At 49.4% G+C, this 10,374-nt stretch overlaps 2 protein-coding genes across 3 annotated transcripts; one reads left to right on the top strand and one right to left on the bottom strand.

The window, feature by feature from the left end:
- Positions 1–431: 431 nt before the first annotated feature.
- On the top strand, positions 432–6,119 carry LOC124701975 (beta-galactosidase 6-like). Of its 2 annotated transcripts, XM_047234076.1 has the most exons (17): positions 434–893; positions 1,022–1,117; positions 1,431–1,543; positions 1,650–1,716; positions 1,803–2,039; positions 2,138–2,332; positions 2,425–2,512; positions 2,744–2,862; positions 3,040–3,201; positions 3,286–3,503; positions 3,595–3,701; positions 3,815–3,924; positions 4,060–4,167; positions 4,307–4,414; positions 4,584–4,795; positions 5,238–5,574; positions 5,666–6,119. In XM_047234076.1, the coding sequence occupies exons 1-17, from the start codon at positions 711–713 to the stop codon at positions 5,771–5,773; spliced, it is 2,568 nt and encodes an 855-aa protein (XP_047090032.1). In that variant the 5' UTR covers positions 434–710; the 3' UTR covers positions 5,774–6,119. The 2 variants fall into 2 exon arrangements, 1 of the variants encoding a protein (XP_047090032.1); XR_007002289.1 differs by lacking the exons at positions 5,238–5,574; positions 5,666–6,119 and adding an exon at positions 4,918–5,196 and having other exon boundaries at positions 432–893; positions 4,584–4,882.
- Positions 6,120–7,049: 930 nt separating this feature from the next.
- On the bottom strand, positions 7,050–9,795 carry LOC124701976 (protein FAR1-RELATED SEQUENCE 6-like). The gene has a single exon (XM_047234077.1). The coding sequence runs from the start codon at positions 9,719–9,721 to the stop codon at positions 7,289–7,291; it is 2,433 nt and encodes an 810-aa protein (XP_047090033.1). The 5' UTR covers positions 9,722–9,795; the 3' UTR covers positions 7,050–7,288.
- Between the last annotated feature and the right edge of the window lie 579 nt (positions 9,796–10,374).

The raw sequence follows: 10,374 nt of genomic DNA, 5'->3' as shown, positions 1-10,374 counted from the left end.
CGCCACCACCATTAACTACTGTTAGCAGCAGGAGTAAGTTCTTCCTCTTCCTCCCGTACGTCGATCTCTCCAATTATTCTCCCTCCGATCCCGATCCAGTTCATCGTATCGTTTCCATCGCGATCGCAACCCGCACGCACGGCACGGATGCGGGTCGCCGCCATTGTTGGCGTTGCTTGCAAGTAGCAGCAGAGCAAACCGTACGCCGGGACAGGGGGAGAAGAAGGCCAGGAGAAAAATCCACAACCACCCACCCCATTGCCGCGCGCGCAAAAACCTTTTTAATCGCCGTGGCAGAGGAGGAGGAGGGGCACGGCACCACCAGACACCAGTCCACCACTACCACCGCAAGAAACCAAAGGGAGATAGCGAGGTGTTTTATTTCCGTCTGTGTGATCGCGCGCGAGGTAGCGGGGTATAAACTAGCGTGCCTTCTCTGCTCCATTCAGCCCCGTTCCGCCCGGGAAGCCACGGAGCCACACACCGAGGCACCGAGCTAGCTAGCTACCTCAATTTTCTCTCTTCTTTTTCCTCACCGCCCCCCACCGAGCAACTCCAACTCCTGCTCGTCGTCCTCACTCCACTACCGCTAGTGCGGTGGCCGCGCCAGCTTCACTAGAACAGCCCATAATCCCGGAAGGAAGCTACGCTGCCGTCGTAGCTGCTAGCTCCTGTTCGTGATCCTTCCGGGGGGCGGCAACAAAGAAGCAATGGCGGCAGTCGGCGCGCAGCTGGCTGCGGCGGCCTTGCTCCTCGCCGCGGCGCTCTGCCTGTTGCTGGCGGGGCCGTCGGCGGCGACCAACGTGACGTACGACCACCGCGCGATCGTCATCGACGGCGTGCGCCGCGTGCTCGTCTCCGGCTCCATCCACTACCCGCGGAGCACCCCCGACGTACGTGCTCTCCTCCTTTGCACTCTGCTTTTGCTATCGGTCGAGCCCAGCCTCTCCCTCTGTTGTGTTCCTCTTGGCGTCCGGCCGAGCTGACACTGACGTCGCCATGACTGGCTGTTTGCTTGCAGATGTGGCCGGGGCTGATGCAGAAGGCCAAGGACGGCGGCCTGGACATCGTCGAGACCTACGTCTTCTGGGACGTCCACGAGCCCGTCCGGGGACAGGCACGTTCTCCGCTCCATACCGGCCATAACCCTGATACTATTCTCTAGTTTCTTTTCTTTTTCTCATCATCTCGTCCAGCTGGTCTTCATGTGTGAAAGGGCGGTGCTTGCTTCCCCTGCACTCTGCGCTTTATTCTTCTCACTCACTCACTCACCACCAAGCTACCTCTTTGCTTCTCACCTAGTACTAGCCATCATGAACTTCAAACTCGCAACAATTTATCTTAAAAAATGTGCAGCAATCCTTATTTCAACGATTGCATTATGTCCAAAATCAGTAAGTCATAACTCTGACGGGTAAGAACTGCAACAGTACGACTTCGAGGGCAGGAATGACCTGGTGAGGTTCATCAAGGCCGCCGCCGACGCCGGCCTCTACGTGCACCTCAGGATCGGCCCCTACGTCTGCGCCGAGTGGAACTACGGGTAAAACCTCCTGACCTGATAGCCCTCTCACTCTGTATTTCCTTTTCAGTTTCGTCAGTATGAACCCGGCCGAACTGATGCTGCGTTGTGATGTTGGAACCTGCAGAGGCTTCCCGCTATGGCTGCACTTCATCCCGGGGATCAAGTTCCGCACCGACAACGAGCCTTTCAAGGTACGGGACCCACCAGAAGAGCAATGCAGCTTGATCGATCAACGAGTGAGCGAATGATTCAGTGCCTGGGTGGTGTGTTTCTGCAGACGGAGATGCAGCGGTTCACGGAGAAGGTGGTGGCCACAATGAAGGGGGCGGGGCTGTACGCGTCGCAGGGCGGGCCGATCATCCTGTCACAGATCGAGAACGAGTACGGAAACGTCGCCGTCAACTACGGCGCAGCAGCGAAGCCCTACATCCGGTGGGCGGCCGGGATGGCCGTCGCGCTCGACACCGGCGTGCCGTGGGTCATGTGCCAGCAGACCGACGCGCCGGACCCAATCGTAGCCACACTTCACCATTCCTTTTCCTTCAGATATAATCGACGATTCTGAGATCATCACTCATTCGTGAGCTGAAGTGTGAAACGTAACGCTTGCAGATCGACACATGCAACGGGTTCTACTGCGACGCGTACAAGCCCAACTCCAACAGCAAGCCCACGCTGTGGACCGAGAACTGGAGCGGATGGTTCCTCTCCTTCGGCGGCGGCGTGCCGTACCGCCCCACCGAGGACCTCGCCTTCGCCGTCGCGAGATTCTACCAGCGCGGCGGCACAATGCAGAACTACTACATGGTACTGCTACAATGATGATGCGCATGACGCGAGCTGACTCTGCACTTCCTATCTCTTGCCTGCTTAACTCTGGGTCTTGTATCTGTCGGCAGTACCACGGAGGGACCAACTTCGGCCGGAGCTCCGGAGGGCCATTCATCGCCACGAGCTACGACTATGACGCTCCGATCGACGAGTACGGTGAGAACCCTTTCTTCTTGAGCAGCTAAGTCTCTGCTACTAAAACTGACCACATCCACGCACACCCGAGGCACGCCCTAGTTCTGCACCGCAGTATTGCACTTGCAAATGTTCAGGACATCATGGAGCGAGCGCACGCACTTTCCCACTGAAAAACTGAACAAACCTGGGGATCATTGGCGTTGGTCATGTTTGAGTAATTTTGTTTCCTTTTGGCAATGTGTGATTCAGGTCTAGTAAGACAGCCGAAGTGGGGTCACCTCAGGGATGTGCACAAGGCAATAAAGATGTGTGAACCTGCACTCATAGCAACTGATCCATCATACATGTCCCTTGGTCAAAATGCTGAGGTATGTGATCTGCTTTTCCAAAAGCAACTTTTACCTAAAGAAGAAAAAAAAGATGAATCAATCAAAGTTGCAAAGCGTAAATGTAGCAAATCTTGTCCAGGAGTAATATGCACCTTTGTGATCTGTTTGGTTAGGCTTAATGATGAATTGATTATATCTGCATTCCTCTGTCTTCAGGCGCATGTATACAAGACTGGTTCGGTATGTGCGGCATTCCTCGCCAATATCGACGACCAATCTGACAAAACTGTCACCTTCAACGGCAAGGCATATAAACTCCCTGCGTGGTCTGTCAGCATCCTTCCTGACTGCAAGAATGTGGTGCTTAACACTGCTCAGGTATGTGCATTCCTTGCTTAAGACAAAGGTGCAAAGAACATTAACACTGGATCTGATCCTCATACACGTTGTTACTGTTCTCAGATCAATTCTCAAGTGACATCTACACAAATGATAAACATGGCTTCCAGCACTCAAGCGTCTGACGATTCGTCAATCGAAGCGGAACTCGCTTCGTCTGGCTGGAGCTACGCCATAGAACCCGTTGGTATCACAAAGGAAAATGTCGTGACAAAACCTGGACTGATGGACCAGATAAATACCACGGCAGATGCCAGCGACTTCCTGTGGTACTCAACAAGGTACAGGGTTTTACATTTAGCTGTAATTGTGCACATGGTAACCAGCAAACTGGCAGTGACAAATTTACTCACAAATTTCTACTTTGTGCAGCGTCATCGTTAATGGTGGTGAGCCCTATCTGAATGGTAGTCAGTCCAATCTTCTTGTCAACTCACTTGGGCATGTTGTTCAGGTCTACATCAATGGCAAATTGGCAGGTAATGCATAAGATAACAATGCATACTCATTTGTACGACATTTGGATCGTCATGTTAATTATCAATATCGCTCTTTCATGCGTACTGAAATGCGAGTCTTCAAATATTACCAGGCAGCGGCAAGGGTAGTGCTAGCAGCTCCTTGATCTCATTGACAACACCAGTTACACTTGTACCTGGGAAAAATAAAATAGATCTTCTCAGCACAACAGTTGGCCTCACGGTAAGTCAGTCTCCACTCTACTTCATTTTGCTGTCCAATTTTACTTTGAAATTTTGATGTGGGTATTAAAAAAAAGTAAAACCACATCTAATACCAAGTTACTAACATTCTTCCTCAACTCCCATGTTACTTCAGAACTATGGTGCATTCTTTGACCTGGTTGGTGCTGGAATTACTGGTCCAGTAAAGCTGAGTGGACCAAAAGGTGCGCTGGATCTATCTTCTACAGATTGGACATACCAGGTGTGTACACATTAATCTGCTAATTTTAACCAGTACTAGAAAAATAATGTTTTGAAATTCCTTAATAATTAGTATGGGTCAACCATAGCATAGTAACAGTATTGTCATTTTTTCCTTATCCAAATATTTGTGACTCCAGATTGGACTCAAAGGGGAGGACTTGCATCTGTATAATCCTTCAGAGGCCTCTCCAGAATGGGCTTCCGATAACGCTTACCCAACTAATCAACCATTGATCTGGTACAAGGTCAGTATGATCCTGACCCAGGAACTGTGCTAGCTTTGTCATTTGAGTACATGTAGTATGATTATGAAGTCAGTAGCCTAGAGATGAACATTCTATTTATGTGGCTCGTCTGTTTACTTGAATTTTTACCCTGCGAATCAACTCACTAACTGCAATGCCCAAAATGCAGACCAAATTTACAGCTCCTGCAGGCGATGATCCTGTTGCCATAGACTTCACGGGAATGGGAAAAGGTGAGGCTTGGGTGAACGGGCAGAGCATTGGTCGCTACTGGCCAACAAATCTCGCGCCGCAAAGCGGCTGCGTCAATTCATGCAACTACAGAGGACCTTATACTTCAAGCAAATGCTTGAAGAAATGTGGGCAACCATCACAAACTTTGTAAGAATCCTCTCCAACAAAATCCACAACGTATTTTGTTACCTTCAGGAAGAGCCTATTCTAATGTTCTATATGTTGACATAAGACTCATCACACAAAAAAACATATTGACGTAGACTCATCTTAAAAAGGTTTAAGCACTCTTCCAAATAAATGTACTCCCTCCGATTCATATTATTTGTCGCTAGTATGGATGTATCTAGAACTAAAATGTGTCTAGATACATATATATTATAGACAATTAATACAGATCAGAGGGAGTACCATTTAGGTGTTCACAACAGCTATCGTACTTAAAATTAAGGTCAGACAATTTTAGCATTGAATTTGTGACCACCATAACACTGAAAATCTACTAGGCTTTCCTCTTGGTGCAAGAAAGAAGGAACATATGAATTGTTAGAATTGAATGACTAATTGAATTTCGTACCTTGTTAAACAGGTATCATGTACCCCGCTCGTTTCTCCAACCAGGCAGCAATGATCTAGTCCTTTTCGAGCAGTTTGGTGGTGACCCAAGCAAGATATCCTTCACGACTAAGCAGACAGCAAGCGTATGTGCACACGTGTCCGAGGATCATCCTGACCAAATCGATAGCTGGATCTCTCCCCAGCAGAAGCTGCAGAGGTCTGGGCCAGCACTTCGTCTGGAGTGCCCCAAAGCAGGCCAGGTCATCAGCAGTATCAAGTTCGCAAGCTTCGGGACACCAAGTGGCACCTGTGGGAATTACAACCATGGTGAATGCAGCAGCTCTCAAGCTCTAGCGGTTGCTCGGGAGGTAACTCCAATCTGTCCCACTTTCACAATTACCATGTCATTTGTAGTGTTTTTCTTGCAAGATACTGACAATGTTGCGGGAAACTCCGCAGGCATGCGTTGGGGTGAGCAGTTGCAGTGTGCCAGTGTCAGCTAAATACTTTGGAGATCCATGTACAGGAGTCACAAAAAGCCTTGCGGTCGAAGCTGCATGCTCTTGACCTTAAGAAAAAAAAATTGTTAGTAGGAGGTAAAAGCAGATTGAGGGGGTGAAACCAAAATCCTCCTCTGTGTAGACAAGCAGGCAAGAAAGAATAATTGTTCCAGAAATGCTGGTCAAATGGAATAAAATAATCCCAAATCTATTGGAGCAGAGCAAGCCATTAAATTGTATGCTTGGAGTGAGTTGTACTTGTTAGCATGACAATTCTATATATTTTTACAATGTATTCTTTTACAATTTTAGAGATAATTCAATCAACACAAGCATATCTCTGTCTGTTGAATGTAAAGGTTCGTCAAACCGACTCTCCTGCTAAATACAGAGCTCATGTGCGACCAGAGTCACCTGAAACTGTGCAGACAACATTTAGTTTGAAACTCTTCAGACCAACATGATGTTTGCTGGCATCATGGTTTTTCTTGCAGCATTTCTCTTCAACACTCAAAAGCGACTCTGTAGTCCCGGTCTTCCTGATCTGTCAGATGTGTACAGACTATTTCATGGATTGACGGAGATCCACCTACATCATGTTTCAAATTGCAATGATGCAAGAACAGAGAAGAGGCAGCAAGTTTGACCATAGAAGTTACAAAAGAATTATAACTTATAAGAGCTCCCAGGGAGCCAATATATATGCATATACTCAAGAAATATGCAATGCACACTGATCTAACTAATCATCAGAGTTACAGAGTTTGAATCAAGCAAAGCAAATACCACAGGCTTTGATCTTTCTATCCAACCAGCTTACCTTTCCCCTTTTTTCTACTCATTTGTTTGTTTGTAAGAACATGACATTTCCGTTAAGCAATTTAATGGAAAGGGGTAGCCCAGTTGGAAAAAAATGTCTTACCAATGAAACATAAAGATCAAAGTTAACATGCCAAACACTGGATGTGGGGATGTGAAGCTTCTGCCATTAAAAGATAGCTCTAGCTTAACCAAGATGAATAACAAGCTTACACTTCAAGCAACAAATCTACAAGAAATATTTTGATTTCCTCACTATCAACAACGAATTGTGTCCCAGGAGATGCACACTACAATGAATAAGAGCCAAATCAGTTAGCCTGCACCAAAGCTTGTGGAATAGTTTAGCAACTTGCAGTCAGAACAATTAGACTTGATTCATGCATTGTATGTCTGGGTAAGGTGTCAGCACAAATAGATGATACATGTGAGATTACACAAGGCACACAATGCAATGCATCTCAAGCCAGAACATGTATCTAAGCGGCACAGCTAGAGAAATCACGCTTCCAAAAAATACATGGCAAAGATTATTACTATCTATCAACAATATGCACAGAACAATGCCATCCAAGTAGCTAGCTACAACTCCAAACAGAAAGAACGGTACAAGAGAGCTACCAGCCCAGCAGTCAATGATTGATCTGCAATTAGTACAAACTAGGTGATTAGTTGCACTGCCTGCTCTAAGAACGTACGTATCAACATACAATAAGGTCATCTCCTCTCCGTACATAAAATGTTACAGCTGTAGACAATCAAACTACCCCACATGCATTCCACCTCCCATAAAATAAGTATTGGTTTCCACATTGGGTCTCTTATTTGAGTCCATCACCTGATCTCTCATATTGAGAAGTTGTTTGGGATTGTAAACTGCTGGGTGCTGATGCATTTGCATGAAATCTGTTGCAGTCATTGGCAAAGAGCCACTCTCGAGGTTTACGTTCATCAAATCGAAAGTGTGCATCCCGTCATCCTGAGCAGTGGATACCATGTTCATATCCACTCTGGTGTCACCCTGTATCAGGTGAGGTGATGCCATGTTCATATCGACTCTTCTGTCGCCGTGTATCAGGTGTGGCGATGCCATGTTCATATCAACTCTCACGTCCCTGTGTATCAGGTGTGGCGATGCCATGTTCATATCAACTCTTCTGTCACTTTGTATAAAGTGTGGTGACCCCAGGTTCCTGTCGACTCTTCTGTCCCCCTGTATCAGGTGAGGCACCGCCATGTTTATGTCAACTCTTCTATCCCTCTGCATCAAGTGAGGAGATGCCATGTTCATGTCAAGTCTTCCCTCTCTGTGGATAAGGTGGGGTGTTTGCATTTCCATATCGACTCTTCTGTCCCCGTGAATCAGGGATGTAGTGTTTGATGTCAGATTATCCTCATGAACCAGGGCTCTTGTGTTTAAGGTCATATTTGCATCAACCCTTCTGTCCCCATGAATGACAGATGTGGTGTTTGATGTCATGTTCTCATCAACTATTCTATCAGCAGGCTGACCAGTTACCGACATATTTACATCAACCCGCTGATCACCTTGCTGGGTCTGGACAGGCCTAACTAGTTTGTCCTTTGCTTCTCTCATGACTGACAACACAAACTCCTTTAACTCAGGCTCTCTAGCCCCAATGTCGATAACATCTTCTAAACATTCATGGCCACGCACATAGAGATCATCAAAAATGCTCAAATCTCTTGCAGAATCAGAGTTTGCAGGCATGGGAAGTATTCTGAAATCCTTCCTCCAGCGGTCGAGGATGTACTTTGATGGCAGCATCAACACATTCTCTTGCTTCAGAACAGACAGAGCATGGCTGCAAAGAATGCCCCGTGATGGAAAGGAGCGACAAATGCACCAAACATCCTTGTCAGAATTGTTGTAGACAACCGTAAAGTCAATCTTCTTGCCCTGTATTAACTCACTGGCCATGTAGGTGACTGAATTCCCACTCCTGTCCACCTCTTTACAGATCACATGCATCAATTGCTTGATCTCATCTTGGAATGCCTGAAACATGGGTACTGTGTAGAGTTCCACCAGCTGCTCCTCAAATGGCAATCCTGAGAGCAAAGTGAGCCTAGAATAATATGAGCGCAGATCATCATATGCTTCCCTCTCCAGCTTGCCTTTGAGCGTGGCCTCATATTGCTCGAGGAAAACTGGCAAGGTAGTTTTAGCTGTCACGACACCATCAAAGTATGGATCTGGCTTTTCGACCTTCCTGATAGCAGATGTGCCAGCCCAGAACGAATGATTGACAAAACCAGGAGCCCACTGCTTCCGGCAGCTGTACAGTGTGGAGAACCATTCATTATCCTTGAGCTTGTAATGCTCAACCATGGTATCCCACTCTTTCTCGAAGTCGGTAAGAGTGACCGTGTCATAAACAACCTCCTTGAATCTCAAAGACAATGTCTCTTTCTCTTGCGTACGTCCCACATTTTCTTGGAGCTTCCTCAAGATATGCCAAAAGCAGAAACGGTGCCTCGTACCTGGCAACACCTCAGCCACAGCCTCCGCCACGGCATCCGAATAGCTGGTCGTAATCGCCTCTGGCGGCTTGCCATTCATGCAGCTCAGCCACCTCTTCAGCAACCAAACATAGTTCTCTTTACTGTCCTTGGAGAGCAGACCGCAGCCAAGCAGCACGAGATGGCCATGGTTGTTCACCCCAAGGAGTGTGACCAGAGGGAGGCTGCCACGGGAGTGCTGCAAGTACATCACATCAAGCGTCACGACATCGCCAAAGTAGCGGTACTGCGCCTGAGACCTCGTGTCTGCCCAGAAGAAGTTCCTCAGGCGGCTGTCCTGATCAAGATCCCAGCTGTGAATGAAGTTCGGCTTCTTCTCCTGCATGGTCTCAACGAACCTCTTCACCGCAACAAGGTCATCCTCCCCGAACCGCTGCGCGATATTGTCAGGTTTGCTGGACCTCAGCCCGCCGGCACTGACGCTCCGCTTGGGGCGAGTGGGGAACTTCCTGGTCTCGGCGATCTCGCTCAGCGACTTCTCCACCATCTCGTCCATCTCATCGGTGATCCTGGCCTTCCTCTTGGCCGACTCCGGCAACTCCCGGTAGGCCTTGAGGAACCTGACCATGTCAGGCGCGCAGGGGTGGTTGTGCTCCAGGTCAACGAACTCCACCTTCCACTTGTCGTCCACCCGCTTGTCGCGCATGATCATCGTCGCCTTGCATCCGGTCTTCTCGGCTGCGGCGCGCCGGGGCCGCTTGTCACTGCCGCGCTTGCTGCAGAGCGGGTAGCGGGGTTCCGAGGGGGAAGCGGCGTCGCGGGGCCTGCCGGCCTGGGTGCAGGCGAAGGTGGAGCGGTAGCGGACGCCCTCGTAGTTGTGGCAGGTGCGGCGCACGGCGTGGAAGCCCGCCCGGAAGGCGTAGGCCTTGTAGAGCGCGAAGGCCTCGTCGACGGAGTCGAACACCGTGCCCACCCGCGGCACCAGCGCCTCCTCCAGCGTGCGCGGCGCGAAGCCCTCGTCCGCTCCGGCGTCGCCGCCGCCGTCGGAGTTGGAGTTGAGGGGGGCCTCGTCGGAGCCCTCCTCTTCGTCGTCGTCCTCCGCGGGGTCGGCGTTGAGATCGTCGGCGATCTCGTCCTTGACCCGGCGGGCGGCCGCGGCGGCTGCCTCGTCCTCGTGGCTAGGGTTTTGCGACCGGGTGGTGGCGCGGGATGGGCCAGCCCGCCCGGAACCCTCCCCCATGGCCGGGGCTGACCCGCGCATTTACACAGGTTGCCACCCCGAAACGAAAAGTGTTAACACTAGAGGTACAGGGAGCGGATACCTCGCGGTGCGGAATGGCTAGGGTTTGGGGCGGGCGGCGGTGC

This window comes from Lolium rigidum, chromosome 3, assembly GCF_022539505.1.
Source record: "Lolium rigidum isolate FL_2022 chromosome 3, APGP_CSIRO_Lrig_0.1, whole genome shotgun sequence".
Taxonomy (NCBI): Eukaryota; Viridiplantae; Streptophyta; class Magnoliopsida; order Poales; family Poaceae; genus Lolium; species Lolium rigidum.
Note: the sequence above shows the minus strand (reverse complement) of the source record. Positions and strands in the feature narration are given on the sequence as shown.